Source organism: Haliotis rufescens, unplaced genomic scaffold, assembly GCF_023055435.1.
Source record: "Haliotis rufescens isolate VD_foot unplaced genomic scaffold, xgHalRufe1.0.p SCAF_76, whole genome shotgun sequence".
NCBI lineage: Eukaryota > Metazoa > Mollusca > Gastropoda > Lepetellida > Haliotidae > Haliotis > Haliotis rufescens.
In genome coordinates this window covers 25,643-49,089 of record NW_025964368.1, presented here as the reverse complement: position 1 = coordinate 49,089, position 23,447 = coordinate 25,643, and the positions used below count along the sequence as shown (strand labels likewise).

The following is a 23,447-nucleotide window of genomic DNA, read 5'->3' as shown; positions in this document are numbered from 1 at the left end:
AGAGAAACGTCCATAAAATGTTTTCAGCAGCGTGTACAGCGTTTCGGAGACTTTATAGCGGTGAGGTGAGGCACGGACTGCTTATACAAGTCCGTGGGTGAGGTGAAATGGCGTTTTACGTCGTGTCCAAGAGTATTGCACTTATATAGCGACGTGCATGCACGTGTGTGTTCGGACTGATGCTCATTTAAGTGCTAGATACCGAAATACCATGCCGCAGTTTAACATGAAGACCGCAGGCAGACACAGTATACTGACTCCGAGCCGACCAGTCCTTGTTTTAGAACCTCAATGCCGAGCGCCAGGCAGGGCAACAAGTACCATCTTTTAGCGTCTTGGACGCGGCCTGGGATCGAACCCCGGACCTTCTGCTCTCCGGGCGGACGCTCTACCACTAGACCACGGAGGCGGTCCTTTTTTCGGTAAATTGGCTCTGAGCGTACATTATGAATGAAAAATGGCCACAAACCTTTTCATTGACACATTTCTTTATTCATATTTAAGTAATCAACCTGTTTTTGAATAAAATACAAGATGATCTATCGCTTTTGATCTGTTTACGGAACAACAGGGCTATTAAGACCGATAACAAACATCAACATCAACAAGCTTTAAAAATATTTACTCGTGTTTTAATAATGATGATTCTTTTAATAGAATCCGACCTTGGCTATATCGGACAAGTCCATTTTATGAACAGGGGGTTACATTTGGTATTTCCTACATATTCTCACAATCATCAGGTCGACCTTATCTCCCAATACCGATTGTCATATCTTTCCCACTTTTCGATGCGATCGTTCCGCCACTGCTTTTATCTGCGTTGCGCAGCTAAATCTATGGGGAACAACTCACTAGACGCTTCCCTCTCAAATATAACGTCGTCCAATATACGACGTAATGAAGTTGCGAGCACATGTTTGAATCTCCAAAAACGATGTCATGATAGAACAATGTTTTTTCGTTAAATAAACCACTCTTCGTTGTTCATTGTTCTTTGGGATTTATCACGTAGCTATTTTATATTTTACGATAAAAAACTCCCATTCGTCGTATATTTCTTATGTATAACACATACAGTTACTCTCTTCAATTTCAGCAAGGAGACAACATACGTCCAAGAATAGAAGCTGCATATTTTGTTTACATCTGGTCGCCGCGACAGCTTTATTTCCCGCTATTGGAAGTGTTGCTTGGCTGTTTGTTGTTTAAGCTTTATTTGTTTGTTGTTGTTTAACGCCCTACTCAGCAATATAACAGCTATATGACGGCGGCCTGTAAATAATCGAGTCTGGACCAGGCAATCCAGTGATTGACATCATGAGCATCGATCTGGAATACGATGACATGCACAAACCAAGTCAGCGAGCCTTACCACACGATCTCGTTAGTCGCGTCTTACGAAAAGCATGGGTTGCTGAAGACCTATTCTCTACCCGGGTCTTCACTGGTCAGTTTGTTGTTGTTTAACGCCACACTAAGCAATATTCCAGGTATATGACCGCGGTCTGTAAATAATCGAGTCTGGACCAGACAATACAGTGATTGACATCGATCTGCGCAATTGGGGTACGAAGCAATGCATACATTTGGGAGCCTGATCACTCGATCCCGTTAGTCGCCTCTTAGCATTTTTGATTTGCTGTTTTACGAATTCTTTTATCAAAACCTGATACAAACAAACAAACAAACCAAAAAACCCACCACCAACAACAACAAAACAAACAAAAACAAACAACAACAACCCCGATACAACTGTGTAGTAGGGGGTGGACTTAATACACGCCTACATGGAGTTTTGATGTTTTCTCCTTATATCATAGACATTACCGTGAGCACGTAACACCGGAAATACCATGTCAACAACTCCGTACTGAAGTACGCATTTTAATCCTGTTGTTACACTGTCTGGTTATAAAACGTGTTCATTGTATATCTGGACTTATGTTTGTAATCTATTCTAACAATTTTATTCAAAATATCCTTCGAAAATCCGGCATAGAATAGGTCTTCAGCAACCCATGCTTGCCGTAAAAGGCGACTATGGTAGTCGTTAGAGGCGACTAACGGGATCGGGTGGTCAGGCTCGTTGTCTTGGTAGAAGCATGTCATCAATCCCAATTGCGTGGATCGATGCTCATGATGTCAATCACTGGATTGTCTGGTCCTGACTCGATTATTTACAGACCGCCGTCATATAGCTGGATTATTGCTGAGTGCGGCGTAAAACAACAAACCAACCAACCAAAATGTCCTTCAATATTGACGCCTTGAAACGAAATTTTGCTGACAGAGAATAGATACATATATAATAAATGCCATGCTTTGACTCTATAAAATTCATATTTGTTGTAGTATGACTATTATGTGTCAACCTATTTCACTATCTAAATATAGGGGCGGTCGGGTAGCCTAGTGGTTAAAGCGTTAGCTCGTCACGCCGAAGATCCGGGTTCGATTCCCGACATGGGTACAATGTGTGAAGCCCATTTCTGGTGTCCCCCGCCGTGATATTGCTGGAATATTGCTAAAAGCGGCGTAAAACCTCACCCACTCACTCACTCACTATCTAAATATTGCAAGTACGCGGGACGCCCTTAACGGTGACTCACCAAACTGTTCCATACGTGAAGAATATCCGACAATATTACAACGTGCTTCGCTAATGGTGATTATTATTTCAAATATGCTCTAGCTATAGTAAACGGTGCAACTAAAATAACAAGATATTGAAGTGTGTATCCCGGGCTGGTTGTTTGGGATATCTGTCCTTCAAACACAGGAGTCCATCAGTGGGTCCACAACACTTTATTTGTGACGTAATAAACACAACATTTATACAATCATGATTATGGTAACGAGACAGACATGGCCAGGCAGCATCCCAGAGGCGTCAGAGAGCCAACCTGCCTAGCCGCTGTCCGAGGTTCAAGTCTCGACTGACAGAAAGTATTCTTCAACCAGTCAAATAACCGACCTACGGAAACCTTTTAGGGCCATTTGTTTTTTATATTTTTTTCAATACTAACTTGAAATTTCAAGATACTAAGTTGGAATTTCAAGAAACTAAGTTGAAATTTCAAGATACTGTCTCGAAATTTCAAGATACTAAGTTGAAATTTCAAGATACTATCTTAAAATTTCAAAATACTAAGTTGAAATTTCAAGATATTAAGTTGAAATTTCAAGATAGTTAGTTGAAATTTCAATTTAGTATCTTGAAATTTCAACTTAATATATTGAAATGTCAAGATTGTATCGAAAAAATTAAAAAAAAACAAATGGCCCTAAAATACGGAAGCCTTTTAGCGCCATTTCCAAAAAAATTCATATCCCTATTAACTGGAAATTTCAACTTAGTATCTTGAATTTTCAACTTAATATCTTGAAATTTCAACTTCTGTATCCTGAAATTTCAACTTAGTTTCTTGACATTTCAACTTAGTATCTTGAAATTTCAAGATAGTATCGAAAAATTAAAAAAGAATGGCCCTAAAAGGCTTCCGTAGATCTCTCTGCTCATCCATATTTCGTTATCTTCTCCTTTAGCGGATATAAAAGAGTTGACTCCCTTCCCAATACACTTTGTACTCTAGTTTTCTGACAGCTGGACGTGTGCTGCGTTGCGTTATTTTTACTTTTTGTCTTCAACCATAGTTCGTGATGGCGGCGGTACCAGAAGAATCCAAAGTGGTTTACAACTTTCTGGGCAAGTCTGGACTAAAAGTGGCAAATATATGCCTTGGGACAATGACCTTTGGAGATAACAACGTATGTAAACCTATTATATGCTACATGTTAAAATATTGTATTATTTTACCTGCACTGATAGCTTATGTTAATTAAAATAATCCATTTATTTTCAGTTTAGTAGATTTTGATACCCACCTCTCAGCATAGAGAAATTGAAATAATGGTGCACGTGTGTGTATCATGGTTTTGATTTTTTTAATAGGAGTGGTCGTAGTAACGAAGGAGACATCCTTGCATTACACCTGATTACAGCAAACGAGTACTTTTGCGGCAGGTCAAGGCTATCGAGGCTATCAGGGCCCAGATGCACTTCAGCGGTATAAATACGCACTATGTGATATATGCATGCACGGGGTGTGATGCATTCGTGACTAATGTGTTATTCCGGGACAAGCCGAATAGCGACTCGTGCCCATCTCATGGCAATTTTTGCACCGGGTTCCGTCTTCGCGCAAACGGACATACCTAAAGCAATTGTCAACTCGTTTCGTAATGGTTCACATATTTTTCCCTATATATTATATATATATTTCAGATGCAATTTAAAGCACATCTGGACATGCGAAATTATACAGTATGATTGAACACATTTAAATTTGTCTTGGGTATATTTTTAGATGCAAGACATATGTAAAATCAAAAATTATTTGCGAGGGATTCTTTGACGAACAACTTGAAATCATACGCACATTCTGACTGGTTTGTCGTATTTTCGCACATAACATTCAACGACAGGGGGACGAGTCTTCTTGCAGGTTACCAGTTGAAGGAAACGCCTACCCCATGCGAATTCACATTGATATAAGATTAAAAGGTAGAGACTGATGGTCCATAGGTCATTGTTTGGATGTGGGTGTGGGTGGGGAGGCTGGTGGGTGTGGTTTTGGCTGTAGAGACTGTTTTGTGTGTGTGTGCGTGTGTGCGTGTGTGTGTGTGTGTGTGTGTGTGTGTGTGCGTGTGTGTGTGTGTGTGTGTGTGTGTGTGTGTGTGTGTGTGTGTTTAGGGAGGTTGGTGGGTGTGGTTTGTGTTGTGCTCGGATGGGAACAAGAGGGTTGGCAGTAATTTAGAACAGAGTATTCTGACAGTCGCTGCTTCCGAACATACACTGCAGAAATGTATACGTTCACTGCACACAGGAAAACCAGCAAAGAACATTAACTTCGTTTTATTTAAAAAAAACCCCGCACAGCTAGATTTACCCCGCAAATGATGAAACAAATCGGCCTCTAAACAAATCCATGTGACAGATTATAGATTACCTAACTGGGTCAAGGTCAATAAGCTTTTAATATGTGAGTGTCGTCTCGAAGGCTAGTGGCTGTATTCATCATCATGATTAAGCCACCTGACCTATATTGTTATCATCCGAGATAACAGGAGCATGTTTGCATGCCAAAACAGCCTGAAGACTTCACGGTGAACGTCCAAGACATATCGCCTTATCCGTACTTCGAGACATGAATTGTACTTTGGTGAAGAGTCACTGAAGACCCGTGAAGATCCGGGGTAGAATATATCTTCAGCAACCCATGCTTGCCGTAAAAGCCGACTAAGCTTGTCGTAAGAGGCGACTAAATATGATCGGGTGGTCAGGCTCGCTGACTAAGACTTGTAATCGTAATTATCCTAATTGTGTTGATCGATGCTCATGATGTCAATGTAAGTGCGGCGTTAAACAACAACAAAAAACAACAACCCAAAAACATTAGTGAAACGAGTAGAAACAAAGTCAGGGTGAATCACACAGATTCGAATCTACGATCATAGGTTTCGGGCATGTCTGGGGCGGTCGGGTAGCCTAGTGGTTAAAGCGTTCTCCCGTCACGCCGAACACCCGGGTTCGATTCCCGACATGGGTACAATGTGTGAAGCCCATTTCTGGTGCCCCTCGCTGTGTAAAACCATGCTCACTCGGGCACGTCTGTTATTGTGAGCCACGATGGATTTATCGTTGCATGTACGGAGGAATTCGAAGATGTGGGGGTCTTACAATTAAACCCTGTTTACTCGAACTCCATGTACTCAATATATTGTTCAATCCATTTATGTATACTGGTGAAATATCGGCGTCCCGCTTGTCTCGAATAACGGATATCTCGACATTTGGGAATTCGAGTTGACGTTATTACACTATTCTTCACGGTAATCAACTCAGCCCTTCATAAGGGCTTAAGATTCGTTTGGGGGCACGGGTGGCCGAGTTCCCATAATTCGCTGTGAAGAGTTGCATGCCTTGGGTATGCCAGAAACCTATGATCGTGGATTCGAATCCCGGTGTGTCCTAATCATGGTTCTTGGTTTGTCAGCACCACACACTCGTGTGCTTTACTGACCTGGAAGGCGTTTGAGACCTGCATCACTTTGTACTCTCCTCCCACATCGATATCAAGCTGTCGCGCAGTGATATAACTGGAATACCACACAAAGTGGCTCTAAAACACCTTGCTCACTCACACATGAAGAGGGGGCACGGGTGGCCCAGTCGTCCAAGGCGCCGCGATTCGCTGTGCAGAGTTGCCTCCCAGAAGCGCCAGAAACCTATGCTTGTGGGTTCGAATCCCGGTTTGCCCCGATTATGTTTCTAGGTTTATCAGCACCATACCCGTGCTCGTGGGTTTCACCGAAGTGGAAAACGTCTGAGACCTGCATCACTTCGGGCTTTCCTCCCACATTAAGCTGACACGCCGCGATATAACTGGAATACTGTTAAACGCGGCGTTAAACCCAACTCACTCACTCACTCACTCACTCATGAAGATTTGTTTACAAGGGGAGACAAGCCAATAGGCATCGTTGGACTTTTGTTAGTTGGAGGTCACTCGCTGAACTTTGGATATTGGTCGTGGTCTTCTAGCAAGGACGATGCTGATTCGAGATATGTTTGAAATATGAAAGCAATATTAAAATATAGGTATCATTCTTATTTATATATTTTAAGCTGTGTGAAAAGGTAAGAATTTATTAATACCATCAAAGAAATACAAATTTATACTTGTCTAATGTCCACCGAATTTTGGAACATTCAAGTGAACAAAGAAATGTAAAACTTGCTACTTTATTGCACTCGCGGCCCGGATGGCTAGTGGTTTAAATCTGCACATTTCAATGCCTAAGTTCCGCGGGGCCGTGGGGCGATAAGGTAGCCTAGTGGTTACGTCGGTCGTCACGTTGAAGACCCGGGTTCGATTCCCGACATGGGTACAATGTGTGAAGCCCATTTCTTGTGTCCCCCGCCGTGATATTGCTGGAATATTGCTAAAAGCGGCGTAAAACCGTATTCACTCCGCGGGGCCGCATGTAACAGAAGCTTAACCATGTTCCTGTTGTTAAGCCTGGGAATCGTGTAAAGGATATATCAGCGATATTGCAAATAAGAATTTAAGAAGATGTATAGACCAATCCTATACGACGTTCTTAAACGACACTTGTCTGTGGAAGGTGGTGGTGAGGTGGAATGGGTTTTTAACGTCGCGTCCAAGATTATTGCACTTATATAGCGACGTGGATGCACGTGTATGTGTGGCTGCTTGTACTAGTCCGGACTGATGCCGATTTATAGTGCTAGCCCACTGAGATACCATGCCGCAGTTTAACATGAATACCCCATTCAGACACAGTATACTGACTCCGAGCCGACCAGTCCTTGTTTTAGCCCCTTAATGCCGAGCGCCAGACAGGGTAACAACAAGTAAGTTCTTTTAACATCTTTTCGTATGTCGCGGCCGGGGATCGAACCGCTCTCCGGGCGGACGCTCTACCACTAGACCACGAAGGCGGTCCTTGTCTGTTGAAAATAAGGACATGTACGTTAACCTGAACATCAGTTATAATGGCATGAAGGCGAATTCTAAACGCAATGATTATATACAACTGAGTGAATATCATTAATGAGGGGAAGTGGGGTGAAATTGGGTTTAACGTCACGTCCAAGATTATTGCACTTATTGCGACGTGCATGCACGTGTGTGTCGACTGATGCCGATTAATAGTGCTAGCTCCTTAGCCCCTTAACGCCGAGCGCCAGAAGGGTAACAACAAGTACCATCTTTTGGTATGACGCGGCCTGGGATCGAAACCCCTGACCTTCCGCTCTCCGGGCGGACGCTCTACCACTAGACCACGGAGGCGGTCTCTATCATTAATGAAATAGAACTTAGTTCACCTGTCAGTTAAAACTCGTGCGAACTTAGTTTCCTCTTCGTTAACTCGCCCGTCAGACGACCTTTTTAATCCTCTATTGTACTACCAGATGAACACGCTTCATGGGTTTGCTTATCTTTAACAGACTGAGGTGAGACTTGCTGTGTTGTTTTAAAAGTCGAAAGGTCTTATTTGAATTGAATGGCTCTGAATATTCTTTGTTTACTCCAACCCTGCATAGAAGCTTTTAGCATCCAGTAACTGGAGTGGAGTCTTGAGTCCCTGGTGAAGCTGATCTTTCAATCTCTCCAGACGGTTTTCAGACTCTCTGTAGACTCTCCTGCGGTTGAGCGCAGCTGCTTCAAAATCAATCAATCTATGTACTCGATTACTCAGGAGGTGTTGTGCTCGTTATGTTGTGTATATGTTTATTTATGGTGTATTAAATGTCTAGGAATGGTTAATATGCAGATGTTGTCCTTCATTATCCAAAAAGGCAAGTTTCCTGGAGACAGGTAATGTCTGCAACATGCGTCAGTTTGGGCTTACCTCCCACTTTAAGCTACAACACCTTGATAGAACTTATACAACTGTTTCAAGTTACCGAACCAACGACCCCCAACTCTTCTTTCGCTTCAGCTCGGCATGTGGGGTCAGACAAGCGAGGAGTTAGCTCACCAGATCCTTGACAGATACGTGGAATGGGGCGGCAACTTCATCGACACCGCAGACGCCTATTCCAGCGGCAAGTCGGAGTCGATATTGGGCAGCTGGATCAAGAAGTTAGTAGACTGTTGAGAGAGTTTCTGTGATACAGCTTGAGTAGGAAATCGCATTTGCAAGTTACTAGCATGTAGGTGACACCCAAATTGGCATTACTGATTAGCCTGCTGGTAGGTAACGGAAAGACCCGAGTGGTGACGATTTGATTGCTCTTTTTCATTAGCCAAAACAGGAATCCCAGAAATCCATACAACGCAGGTGTACTTTCTCTCAGTGGGTATGGTCACAAGGTGTTCACTCTGCGGGTATTCCAGGTCAGAATAGGCCCCAAATTCCTCATACCAGTACCTCATACCAGTACCTCATACCAGTACCTCATATCAGTACCTCATACCAGTGCATCATATCAGTACCTCATATCAGTACCTCATACCAGTACCTCATAACAGTACCTCATACCAGTACCTCATATCAGTACCTCATACCAGTACCTCATAACAGTACCTCATACCAGTACCTCATATCAGTACCTCATATCAGTACCTCATACCAGTACCTCATACCAGTACCTCAGATCAGTACCTCATATCAGTACCTCAGACCAGTACCTCATATCATGACCTCATACCAGTACCTCATATCATGACCTCATACCAGTACCTCATACCAGTACCTCAGACCAGTACCTCATACCAGTATCTCATACCAGTACCTCATATCAGTACCTCAGACCAGTACCTCATATCAGTACCTCATACCAGTACCTCATACCAGTACCTCAGACCAGTACCTCATACCAGTACCTCATACCAGTACCTCATATCATGACCTCAGACCAGTACCTCATACCAGTACCTGAGACCAGTACCTCATATCAGTACCTCATACCAGTACCTCATATCAGTACCTCATACCAGTACCTCAGACCAATACCTCATATCAGTACCTCAAACCAGTACCTCATACCAGTACCTCAGACCAGTACCTCATATCAGTACCTCATAAGAGTACCTCATACCAGTACCTCAGACCAGTACCTCAGACCAGTATCTCATACGAGTACCTCAGACCAGTACCTCATATCAGTACCTCATACCAGTACCTCATACCAGTACCTCAGACCAGTACCTCATACCAGTACCTCAGACCAGTACCTCAGACCAGTACCTCATATCAGTACCTCATACCAGTACCTCATACCAGTACCTCATACCAGTACCTCAGACCAGTACCTCAGACCAGTACCTCATATCAGTACCTCAGACCAGTACCTCATACCAGTACCTTCACTTGGTATTGTCATTGTGTAATCGTTCCAGATGTATCAAGAAATATGCATATACTGTCACTCACACACTCATTCACCAAAACGCACACAATCAATCAATCCTACCACCCACCTAATACTGACTCACTCACCAAACCCACCCCGACTCACTCAATCACTCACTCACCAAACCCACCACTCACTCACTCACTCACTCACCCAACCAAACAACCCCCCACTCACTCACTCAGTCACTCACTCAGTCACTCACTCAGTCACTCACTCACTCACTCACTCACTCACTCACTCGCTGTTTCAGACAAGAGAGGGAAAGGTTTGTGATCGCCACCAAAGTGAGGTTCCCCGTGTCTGCAAGCAACCCGAACAGTGTTGGTCTAAGTCGACGCCACATCGTGGAAGGCATCCAGACCAGTCTTGAGAGGCTTCAGACCGACTACGTGGATCTGTTTCAGGTAAGACGGTGTCAGGTATATGTCCAGTCAACCTCGGAAGAAACAAAGTCGGATTAACTGAACCTACGAACCGCCATAATGAAAAACGTCATTATTAATGGGAACACGGGGATAATTGTTATATCCGAGTCTCTCACAAGGAGTGAGTGAGTATGGTTTTACGCCGCTTTTAGCAATATTCCAGCAATATCACGGCGGGGGACCAGAAATAGGTTCAAACATTGTACCCATGTCGGGAATCGGGAGAACGCTTTAACCACTAGGCTACCCGACCGCCCCAGACGTTCCCGAAACCTACGCCGCACTCAGACAATCCGGTGATTGACATCATAAGTATCGATCCACACAATTAGGATACGATGACATGCATCAGCGAGCCTGACCATGACACTACCAACACCTAAATTCTTGAGCAAAACGCTAATTTCGACGACGATAAACACGTTGTCTTCCATCTCGCTGGTGAAGAAGAAATCGTGATTCATCGCTAAACGACATTCGTCTCCAGTTTCTCAAATTCCAATTCCAAGGCTGTAACGTATGGCACCAACCACTGTCGATGGATCTGTTGCAAAACAGGGACGATAACTGGTCTTGTGGGTCGGATTCCAGCGTCGCGAAGATGGTTCCTGACAGTCTGGTCCGATTTCCTCCTCAAACCAGGAATGCGTCCTGCAGTCTCCGTTGCTGTGGCATTGCGGTCGGTTCTCGGACGGTCCGTAGTGGAACTGTGTATCGGCCCCAAAGCCGGCAAATGGTGCCGTGGTGGACGTTCCAGTGGCGTGCACGCAACAGAAGACTGCGATTCCCCTCTTTGGATACGTCCTGTGGCGATGTTCCGATCGGCAACACTGAGTCTCGGCAATTTCGAACTTGAAAAATGTTGACAATTGATTGAAAAGTTATTGACTTATGCTTGCCTTTTTATAGCCACTACGACGAGTTACAAATGACATAACTTGCACGTGCATTTATCTTTACTGTTTTCCTCCATGACATTTTAGAACAAGTCTGAAAACAATGCCGTTTAAGACATTGCAAATCGACATGCATTGTCGAATATAAGGTCACTTGATTATATACAGACCGCCGTCATATAGCTGGAATATTACTGAGTGCGGCGTTAAACAACAAACCAACCGACAAACTCTCTTCGGAGTTGATTCTATATGAATTATTATTACCAACATTTTCGAATAACATATATCCAATTTAAATACCGACTTTTTTGTGTAGTCAGGTTCAAAGAACTACATACTACCTGTGCGTTTCTTATTTTGAAAATTGTATGCCTTGATGGGCGACAAGGAGGTCGTCGTAGTGGGTCATTCATCCCAAGTTGTTAGCCGAGGCTATCAAACTAGATAATGGTGCCAGGCTTTACATCGAAACTTCTCCACATGCAATAAATATAGAATACTAAACGAGCTCCCGTGTAATACCAATTTTATGAAACGAGTGAATAGTTGTGGTATCTGACGAGCGAAAGCGAGTCAGATACCACAACTATTCACGAGTTTCATAAAATTGGTTTTACACGGGAGCGAGTTTAGTATTTTATTTATTACTTGCAATTTATAACGTTTTTTTAATTATACTGTTGAGTATGAATTGGCTGACACCTACATGATCCAGGACATAGTCAAATTGAGTTTAACAGAATAATACTTCAAACACGTCAAAAGTTGAAACGTATGAATTTCATACCATGCAACGGGTCTACCTTTAGAATTCACAAAGTTATCGTAGGGCTAAGACTTTCGCATCTCACATACTTTAACTTAGACCAACGACTGTCGTTGCGCTACAATACGATCGCCTTGTGGAACGGGCCTTGCACCTCAAAGTTTTCGATAACGTCACAATACCCGATGACGTAATTTGTGGAATTTTGATGCAAGATCCATCGGCGAAACAATGCCATGTGACGTCAGCCTAGCAACAAGGTTGCTGGGGTCATCGAGTGTGCATAAGCTCCTCTCAGTGATCTATCAACTCCACACGCAATGTCGTTGAATAAGCCAAGAGATGTTGAGAGCTTTCAATATTTGTTCGTGAAACGTGTTCCGAGAGTACATAAGCACGCGTTTTGGTATTACACAATGTGTAATAAAGCTATATGTTTATTAAACGGGTGATCTCTTCACGGGCAAGTAATAAATCACAAGTTGTTATCCATAAAGTCGTCCGTTTTGTAATCAACTCTCCAACTTATAGAATGCCAATCGAGCAGTTATTAAGAGTGAGCTTAACAAACCTAACAAACTTACAAACACTGCAACTAACATAGGTCACATCATCACATAGAAGCGCAGCGTTAGCACTTTTATATACGAATGAGGCCGGGGGGGGGGGGGGGGGGGGGGGGGTCGCTCAAGGGTCGCTCCCTCAATCTGAATCTTGTCACATTGGGCACAAGGGCTGTGACGTGTCCAAATCTATTGTTTCAGCTCAGACAGTAACTATTTTGATACATGTATCAAACGAGCTGATCATGCCTACACGGAAGTTGACTGAAGCGTCATCTTTACTCAAACATATGCAAGTAAAAAAGAATGCGTGCATCGTCAGACAGAGCATAAGCGACTTGTAGTGTAACCACTGAGCTATAGTGAGTTATTGTCATTAAACAATGTATCACATGACAAACCACGGGACCGGGTAGTCCTGTGGGTACCCGGGTCCTGCACATGCTCCACCCGACCCGAGTACCCGAGTTACCCGTCCCAGCCCTATTGGGATCACGAGCATAGCCTGTAACGAACGTTGCCTTAAAAGCGTATCACAAAATTCCCCACAATTCACATACTGGTTTCTCATTGAACTGCAGATGACAACCATCGATTAAGTTTTCCTTAAGTTTGTCGTGTGGGATAATGGTGTACAAAGATGAAAATCAATTTTTTGTTTTGATCTTGGTTCTTATTGACATTCAAATTCAAGCAAATCGTTTGAGCTTTTGAGAATCCACTATACGGGCAGCGAAGGTCACGAACTAATTTCCCGCAGAGTGAAGGTTACGGATGGCCCAGGGGTCTGAGACGGCACCGAGCGCGGCATTGATTTACAGCACTTGGGGATGCCAGAAAACCTGTGCTCGTTGGTGCGAAACTTGGTTCGAATCGATTTGTGTCTAGGTTTGTCAGCACCATACATACATGCTAACTCACTCGCACACTCACTCTCTTCGGAGTTGACCCGTGAAGATTCCGGGATAGAATAGGTGTTCAGCAACCCATGCTTGCCGTAAAAGGCGACTATGCGTGTCGTAAAGGCGACTAACGGGATCGGGTGGTCAGGCTCGCTGAATTGGTACATACATGTCATCTATCCCAATTGCGTGGATCGATGCTCATGATATCAATCGCTACATTGTCTGGTCCAGACTTGATTATATACAGACCGCCGTCATATAGCTGGAATATTGCTGAGTGCGGCGTTAAACAACAAACCAACCGACAAACTCTCTTCGGAGTTGATTCTATATGAATTATCAATTTCCAGATTCATAGCCCAGAAAAGCATTTTAAAGAGGCTGTGTGGACACTGTTGTAGTTCCATGTACCTCTAAATGCCTATATTTTAAACATAATGGAAATTGCAATAGCCCACGAACCAAATTAAATGTTTTAAATTATTTCTAGAAATTAGTTGAAATACACGTGGCAATAATTAAAGTTGCACCTGTGTATTTGAGCAAAAAACAAGAAACACCTTTGAGCAAAGAAAACTTTGAATTTTCTGGACATATGGGGCTTAACCATCAACATCTAAATATGTATATTTAAAAATAGATATAAGATTGTTTGATACGGAGCCAATTACATCTTCATAACGGTATTTGGAAATGCACTGTAAATATAAACAGAACATAAACATAATTTTCGGTGCACCCGTCATTGTGCTGTAACATTACGAGCGATGTAAAGCGTGAGAGTGCACCTTCTGGGGCGTAGTTATGACGTTGCAGTTGTGACGTTGCAGATGCACCTTTGGGACGACGCCACCCCCGTGGAGGAGACTGTGCGGACGCTAGACGACCTGGTCCGTTGTGGCAAGGTCCGGTACATTGGGGCCAGCAACATGCTTGGCTGGCAGATGCAGCGCCTGGTCGACCTCACCCAGATGATGGGGACAAGCCCCTTCATCAGTTTACAGGTAGGTGCCATATCACCACAGACAGGTGCCATGTCACCATTGGCATACACAGAGGTGCTGGATCAAATATTCCTATAATAGAATGGGCATGGTTGGCTCTGTTGTTAGGGGCTCCTTCGTTTGCCGTGCTGAGTCAGGATCCGCTGACCCTGGTTGGGTCAGTTTAATATTGTAGAAAACTCCAGAGTGACGTTTACACCTTGGTGAACCTTGGGTTCTGTGTTGACAAACCCGAAAAAAATAATTGGTTGCAATCTAGGATTTGAACCCATGCCTCCGGATCACAACTGATCAGCCGAAGGGGCAACCGTGCCAACCAATTCCAAGAATGAGTAAGTGAGTGAGTTTGATTTTACGCCGTTTTTAGCAATATTCCAGCAATATCACGGCGGGGTACACCAGAAATGGGCTTCACACATTGTACCAATGTTGGGAATCGAACCCGGGTCTTCGGCGTGACGAGCGAACGCTTTAACCACCAGGCTACCCGACCGCCCCTAATTCCAAGAAGATACAATTGGTGTTGTTTAATGGGCACTCGCCTCTGGCTAATTGCAGTCTCAGTACGTTTGATCAACGTTTAAAACCTACTTTGTCTTCTAACTAGAAGTTTTGTTTTAAATACACTCATGACAAAGTTTCAAGACCAAGACATCGAGACCTAAACTGAACATGGGAACAGAGTCCCCCTTTAAGTATAACATGTACTAGTTTAAATTGATAAAATAAATAGAGGTTATCACGCGAGTGTGTTTTGGGATGGTAAATATCCGGCATTAGGAATAAACATTGTATGTAGCGAGCCTTGCCGAGCTTTTACTTGCCTTTCGCGGCAATCCATCAGTCTGTCCGCTAGAGTAACTGCCCTTTGTCAAAGGGAAGCTACTCTTACCCTAGTCTATGAGACGTCACGGCCACGTTCAGACGCTGTTGACAGTCGCCTGTCCTGCAATAATGTTAAAAAGTGCAATCAGATATACACAGAGCGACAAAACGAAACAAGGTAACAATTCAAAATATTTCGGCCAAATTCAACTATTTTTATTTGTGGAAAGGTTTCAAGGCGCAGAGGTCTACAAGCACAGATATGGCTACTGATCCCGCTTGGCTAGGCCTTGTGCCCTCGCAAAATTGTTTCGAAATTTATATCTCCAAAGTTGCCAAAACTTCTAAAATGCCTTAGCTACGTCACAGCTAGACACTGATTTAAGTATATTAGACTGTTCTTTTGATAATGATAGTAGTTTATCCAGATTCCCGATGGTAAATTCTGACTCGAATGCCAAATGACAAGGGCGACGCCATGTTTGTTTATAAACACTGAAAGTAGTCCCTACTTCACCTTTGATATTTGCATCTCTATCCGCATATGACCCAACGGATATCGTTTTTATCCGTTGGCTTTATCCTGCCGAGAAACCTACCCATTATATGATGAAATGATTTATTTGTGTTCTATAGCAACAATACAGTCTAGTGAGCCGGGATTCAGAGCTCGAGGCTTTCCAAGTGTGTAAGGCCAACGGTTTGGGTGTTCTACCATGGAGTCCCTTAAAGGCGTAAGTTGATCGAACGGCGCATTATTCAGGAGTGAGTGAGTGAGTGAGTGAGTGAGTTGGGTTTAACGCCGCTTTTAACATTATTCCAGTTATATCACGGCGTGCCAGCTTAATGTGCGAGGAAAGCCCGAAGTGACGCAGGTCTCAGACGTTTATCACTTCGGTGAAACCAACGAGCACGGGTTGGTGCTGACAAACCTAGAAACATAATTGGGGCGAACCGGGATTCGAACCCACAATCATAGGTTTCTGGCGTGTCCAAGGGACGCAACTCTGCACAGCGAATCGCGGCGCCTTAGACGACTGGGCCACCCGTGCCCCCATTATTCAGGAGACACGATGACCGAACTCTGTATATAACCTACAATAATGCCTAGAATCCCATTCCCCTTACACGCATAGACACCCTCGATCTGTATCGTCAGGACTCACACTAACCCTTGGATCCTTTCCCGTGGTTCTCGCTATCTCAAATTGCCAGCCTTTCACTGGCTATGATACTAGATCTAGAGGACCAATCAGAATGGGAGTTACACACCAGCCTCAATGTTGGTGAGTGAGTGAGTATGGTTTAACGCCGCTTGTAGCAATATTCCAGCGATCACGGCGGGGGACACCTTAAATGGGCTTCACACATTGTACCCACGTCGGGATTCGAACCCGGGTCTTCGGCGTGACGAGCGAACGCTTTAACCACTAGGCTACCCGACCGCCCCGCCTCAATGTTGGGTTGGCCAGTCCCATTGATTATGATCATGTTCACGAGAAATGAAACATTTAAAAACGGGCTGACATACAATAGAACGCACTTGTAAATATCTTATTGTTGACAAGAATGTCTTCATGTCTATTTAAAACAATGCTAGTGCTAATATTTTGGTATTAGGTATATATGTATACATGCTATTTTGTCAAATATTTTCAAAACCTCATTGATCTATTTTGGTATTATATACACAAAGAAAAAAGTTAAGCACACCCATATTTCTGAACCATGACAAATGGCAAAAAATCATGGCATGGGATGACAGACCACAGGAGCTGGGCGATACCAATGTCATCGGATAGAACAAACATTTGACAACAAATAAAGAAGCTATTGGTGAGTTGTGATTGAAATTTACTGACAAACACATCATGGTAACACAGGTACTGTTTTTGACCTTAGACAATACCTCCAAAAAAAGTATGGAGCTGCAGGATTAAGTAAACGAGTTACGTTGGATGTTTCATGTGAAAATGTTCCTTAAAGTCTCTACTTGACATGACACGTGAAACAGATCAGGAGCGGGTATAACGGCCACGTGCCCGGATGACGCATTCCACCCTACGTCTCATGGCTCCAGTCAGACGTTGGATCTATTGATGGGTCAACAACCACTCCTGAAGCAATGCTGCTTCCAATTGGCGTAAATCTTGTACAGGACGATCTCGTGCCTGTATATATATCATACATGTTCAAGGGGGTTTAAATCTTGGCTCATTGCAATCCGTTATTGCACTGGCCCTCATGTAATCCACGACTACATGCGAACGATGAGGCCTGGCATTGTCATCCATGTACTGAGGTCGAGTAGCAAGAGGGTGGTTGTCAAAATGAGGAACGACGACTGGCCTCAAAACGTCCCGGTTGTACTAAGCCCCTGTTAAGTTGACCCTTATGGTGACCAAATCCAACCTGCAATCATGAGAGATACACCCCAAACCATCACCGAGCCCCCGCCGTATACAACCGTAGGTTTAATATTCCTGGGGGCGTAGGCCGTTTTTAACGTTTGGATATACTGCTTTTAGAGATACTCGAGGGTAGCATGCTGCACGGACATACCATGCATGGCGCGTGAGCTTTCGTAAAGCATGACTCATTACATCATCTCGAGAAAACAATTCTTGCCGTAATTGTATCTTTCATGACTGTTACAAATATTGGGACCAAACAATAATGAGATATATTAGTGTGGGCTTAGCGTTTTTCTTTGTGTACATATAAATGTAATACTATTAAAAATTATCAAAAATATTTAAATGTTTTGGTATTGTATTTAAATCAAATACAAAAAATACACAACTTTCAAATGTGTTTTCTTTTCAAAAGTTCTTTAAATATGTTGGTATTGTATTTAAAGTTGATGGTATCAAATACAAAACACAAATAGTATATTGTGCTATTGTTGTACTTCAAATTACTTTCAAAAATATTAAGGCATTAAACATAAATACAATACAACATAATAAGTTCGAAAACTCGTTCAAACATTTTCGTATAACTACTGTACAATCAAATATTTTCAAAGCTCGTTTGCATACTTTGATATTGAATACACGACACTTTTCGTAGCTCTGCAACGTCGTAACAAAGAATAAAAGAAGCTGCTATCCATACAAAATGTCATGTACTCGTGTTCTTCCAACTTATAAATGCCTATCAAAGACCTCATATTTTGGTATTGTATATAAATGTGATATAATCAACTGTTATTCTGTTAAATACTTTCAAAAGTTCGTTTAAAAAAGTGATGTCTTTTTGGATGTCTATTTTCAGAGGTCTACTGACGGGCAAGTACAAGCGTGATTCTCGTCCCAAGGAAGGCAGAATAGGCTGGGCTGCGGAGAAGGGGCAGGCAGCCCAGGCATGGCCCGCGTGGGACTCTCTTCTCCAGGATGACCAGATTTGGAACACCTTGGACACATTGGAGGACATTGCGAAGAAACATGGTGATCACACGCGACATTTATAACTGAACATAGATCTTTATCGTCATACTTCAATTAGCACGACAATAATTCTGTCCTAGAATTTAGAGTCCTGAAAGGGTTGAGTACATGTTAGTGTCAATGTCATGGCATGTTAAATATTTCATGCACTTGAACTTTTCGGAGAATGTGGAGACTCCCAAACACTGCAGCCTTCTACATTACCCAGATTGTCAGAAGGGCTGTATTCCTGGTAGAAAGCCCGGGTACTCTCCCAATGTCAGTCAACAGATTGGGTGAGTGAGTTGGGTTTAACGCCGCCATATCGCGGCGTGTCAGCTTAATGTGGGAGGAAAGCCCGAAGTGATGCGGGTCTCAGACTTTTACCACTTCGGTGAAACCCACGAGCATGGGTATGGTGCTGACAAACCTAGAAACATAATTGGGGCGAACCGGGATATTTCGAACCCACAATCATAGGTGTCTGGCGTGCCCAAGGGACGCAACTCTGCACAGCGAATCGCGGCGCCATTAGACGACTGGGCCACCCGTGCCCCCCAACAGATTGGGAGGTACCAAACCTAAGGCACCGAGAACAATGGGGAGTCGGACAACTTGGTACTTGTGATGCAAGCGTGACATTTCGAAAGTGAGGTCCGCATATTTGCCATGTTTTTCCTGATTTTTGTCAATCACTTTGGTGTCAAAAGGGACAGAAAATTCAATAATATAATCGATTTCATTGGATTAAGGCAAAAGGACAAGATCAGGTTTGTTGGCCTGGATACATCTGAGGCTGTATACGGGCACATTCCAAAGAATTTTGTATTGCTCATTTTCCATCACGCCCTATACATATTCTGCGTCGTACTATATATTATCATTATTATTTACAAATTAAAATAAATAATGCAGAAAAGAGGGTTTGGGTATTATTATTATTATGATGATGATGATGATGATGATGTAGTAATGATATATCTGTTAAATTCCAGGCAAGTCCATTGCCCAAGTGTCTCTTCGGTGGGTTCTCCAGAAGGACATCGTGCCGTCGGTTCTCATAGGGACAACCAAGACGAGCCAGCTGGACGACAACATGGGCGCCGCGAACGGATGGAAACTGTCACCCGAGGACGTACGTACATGTACCAGCCGATTTCTGTCTCAAGAGACATGTATACGAAGTATAATAGCCCAAAACGTCTATGATTCATTCGTACATATCTATCTGTCTCAGCCTCAAATAGCCGACTATCCACTGGATGATGAGCTTAATTTTGAAATTGTCATCACACATAAAGGTAGGCACAGCATCACGTTTCGAGTGCCGGCTATGTGTAACAAAAACACAGGGAACTATACAAATTTTACTAAAATATTTGTTTGCTTTACGAGATTCAAAATTCAATACGACGTACTTACTTCAAGTCTTCTAACCTTTAAGTATGACTCCATGACTATTTTTATTTTTGGATGATAGTGGTTTATCAATGCTCGGCCAGTGATTATTATCAACAATCAATTTAAATGCAATTTCAAACACCATTAATCAAAATGGTAATATCCGAAATGGTCCTTTGAATATGTCGTTCTCAACAGGACATGACATCGGGATATGAATGAATAAGTTAGTATGGGTTAACGCCACTTTACACTATGAAAAGTTGATATACACAAAGCCCATCTTCCCGAGGCAGGGGAGTTAACTGACTTTAAAAGTCCAGTTTCCACCCTTGCCGAACTAGGTTTGAATTACTGGGCTCGATCGTTGCGCCACCAGTGGCTATTGCCAATTATGTCCCTTCTAAGCCTCTCCTATGGACCAATAAGATTCCACCTCTCGCGTTTGCTTCACACAAAGTGGTGGCGCTCAGTCAGGACGATCTGATCGATAATCAAGATCTATTTTGTGATACAACGGGTCTTACATCGCGAAATGCATCAAATCACGTGAGCACCTTGATTAAATACATAAAAAGATTTGTATAATATCTGCTGACAACGAGTTGACGGTGCACATGCTTTGCAAATCCTGCAATCGATCGAAATCTGCACGACAGTTTACGAACCGGATTTCGATTTCGGTGCGCGATTTTGATTGGACTATGCATAGACTCGTTAGTCCGGACAAAATGTAACTCCATAATACCAGCCTAGTTTGGCAAGGCTGGAAACTGGACTTTTATAGTCAGTTAACTCTCTTGCCTCTGGAAGATGGCACAAAGTCACGTGACTCTGCTTTCTGATGCTGTGAAATTTCCTTCTTTTGCAGATGGCAGCCCTTGATGCAGTTTCGGCGCCCAAACTTCCTTATCCATACGAGTTCAACACTCGTCTGAACAAAGGCCGAAGCAACCCGTTCGTTCCAACGTACTCCGTACAGAACAGTTCCGGGTAGTCATTCTTCTACCCAGGACAAGAAATCGCAATATAAGGCTGCTTCACAATAAAGAAAATATTTTGCTGTAGAACAAAGACAATATGAACAGCAAGGAAAACGGTTGATATATTTTCACAAACAAGATCAGACAGCTAAACCCAAATAACCATGACAAAATGATGCTTGATTGGAATTAATTCGAGTGTCTTAAGCGATGTTAAAACAGACATGGTCAGACAGAAATGTACGATTGTAATAGTTTAAGGGCGTGGCATTTGAACGGGGTATTTGGATCGGATTTACATCTTGGTAGAATCACAAGGAATGTGTCCACAAAGAGGGTTGTTATGACGATCAAGACGCTTACATGTTATGTTAGTAAGTTGGGGTTGACGTTTAATTTTATTCTGGTAATTTACAAACCGTCGGTATTTTATGTGGTGGCAAGAGCTACTCTCCAGGTAAACTAATGGGCAAAAGAAAATATACAACTGAACATTAGATTTGACCAAAACATGACAAGTCTCACCAAAACGAACTGGGCTGAACAGTGACGATACTCCGTCTCAAACGCATCACCATCGAATAGTCATTTCTTGTTTGTCTCATTTTTGTCACCATCAAACTTGGGTGTAGACTTTCTTTAGCCCGGCAGTTAAGCTGTATGTTTGTTTCCAGTTACCATGGAGATCTACCTAGTATCATCTGTTCCGAGAACGAGGGGCTCTCAGAAAAACAAATCATTGCCAACTTTAGTAGTCAGAACTATCTTTCTTGCAACATTTTTTTATTGTTTATTTGCTGTTTAACGCCACATCCAGCTATTTGACGGCGGTCTGTAAATAATCGATTCTAGACCAGACAACCCAGTGATTGCCAGCATGAGTATCGATCCACAGAATTGGAAAATGGTCTGGCCATGAGGCCTATAGTACAGGGGTTGGGATACTATTAGATACATTGTGAAAAAACGCTTCAATTTACATTGGTTTTGGAATTTCTAAGTTTAAACATTTTTTTTCAAGCTAGCTGAAATGAAATGCTGTCATCTGTTGAGAGTAACAATACAAACTTTTGCATGCTAGGATATCATAATTATTCAAGGGCAAAAAGATCTTGACCTTAAGTTAGTATAAGCTGGACATAAAGCTAGTGCATGGTATTCATCATCTAAGTCTTCTTTACAGAAATTGCATAGACTGTCAGCAAAGACATGGTGACTAGAATTTTTATATTTTTGTATTCGATGATAGATATTTTTCAGGTTGTAGTAGGGATTTGTAGATGCGGTATAAATATAGCCTTGGTGAATTAGATATACGATCTGACCATTCTTGCATAAACAAATCTCTTGTAATAAAACATCACAGTCCCCGCCCGATGGCATCATATATTTCCAAAGCAATAACTAAACAATGTATATTTTACAAATGAAACCAATTTATATAACCCAATTCATCATATTTACATAGCATGAAATAGCAATGCTTTGGATATTTACCCAGTTCACATGATATATCAGTATTTGAAGAAGTATATTTACAATATTCAGTATGTATAATTTTAATGCTTTTTCTTACACCATATTCTTCTGTACACCATAGTTCCGCACCATATATACCAATAAAGGTAAAATTTTACAATAAAATATTAAAAATATGTATGAACATTTAGTCTGGATATTTGAACTTCAATCTTTGAATAGGTACTAAAGTACTCATGGAAATGAAAAAACCCTGTTTTGCTTGATTTAATAATCGACACAAAGCATTACGTAGATGTAAATGCGAAATAACAAAACAACTTGAAAAGTACTAGTCTGGATTTGCTAGTTTTATCTCAGTGCTCAATACAAAATGTACTTTACAGGAGGTAATTTGTCGGCACTTTCAACATTAAAAACAAACAAACTAAGTCCAAAGTGACATGGCAGAAACAGGCTATAGGCATTATGCAAATTAGCCTGGAAAAAAAGTAATCAAAACAACAATAAAAATAACAGCTTTGTTTATGTACAAAATAATAATGCCATGTAAGTTGTTGTTTGAGAAGGGAATATGTTACTTTTACGTTCTGATATTTTGACGATGATTCACTATACAACAATGCCACTCACAAATCACTAACCACTGACAAATCACATACTCGTGGGTTTCAAGCACCTGTTTTCACCTGTCGTCAAGGTGTCATAGGTCATGGACATTCACTTTGATCTACTAACACCTGGTTATGCTCAGTTTCACAATAGTCTGTTTTGTTAATATTTTTACACACTTTTACGTGTAAAAAGACATAAAAAC

At 42.3% G+C, this 23,447-nt stretch overlaps 1 protein-coding gene across 1 annotated transcript; it reads left to right on the top strand.

Moving 5' to 3' along the window:
* The first annotated feature begins 3,573 nt into the window (after window positions 1-3,573).
* On the top strand, window positions 3,574-22,806 carry LOC124136021 (1-deoxyxylulose-5-phosphate synthase YajO-like). Its single transcript, XM_046501759.2, has 8 exons — window positions 3,574-3,771; window positions 8,533-8,675; window positions 10,203-10,356; window positions 14,341-14,514; window positions 15,976-16,073; window positions 18,616-18,788; window positions 19,763-19,902; window positions 21,040-22,806. Exons 1-8 carry the CDS (start codon window positions 3,664-3,666, stop codon window positions 21,163-21,165), a joined length of 1,116 nt encoding a protein of 371 aa, XP_046357715.2. The 5' UTR covers window positions 3,574-3,663; the 3' UTR covers window positions 21,166-22,806.
* The last annotated feature ends 641 nt before the right edge of the window (window positions 22,807-23,447 follow it).

What these genes read in the sequence shown, in the direction of transcription:
- LOC124136021 (XM_046501759.2), top strand. Translation starts at nt 3,664, where the DNA reads ATGGCGGCGGTACCAGAAGAATCCAAAGTGGTTTACAACTTTCTGGGC. An exon ending in ACTACGTGGATCTGTTTCAG is followed by an intron (nt 10,357 to 14,340) that starts GTAAGACGGTGT and finishes GTGACGTTGCAG; the next exon opens with ATGCACCTTTGGGACGACGC. An exon ending in GGACATTGCGAAGAAACATG is followed by an intron (nt 18,789 to 19,762) that starts GTGATCACACGC and finishes GTTAAATTCCAG; the next exon opens with GCAAGTCCATTGCCCAAGTG.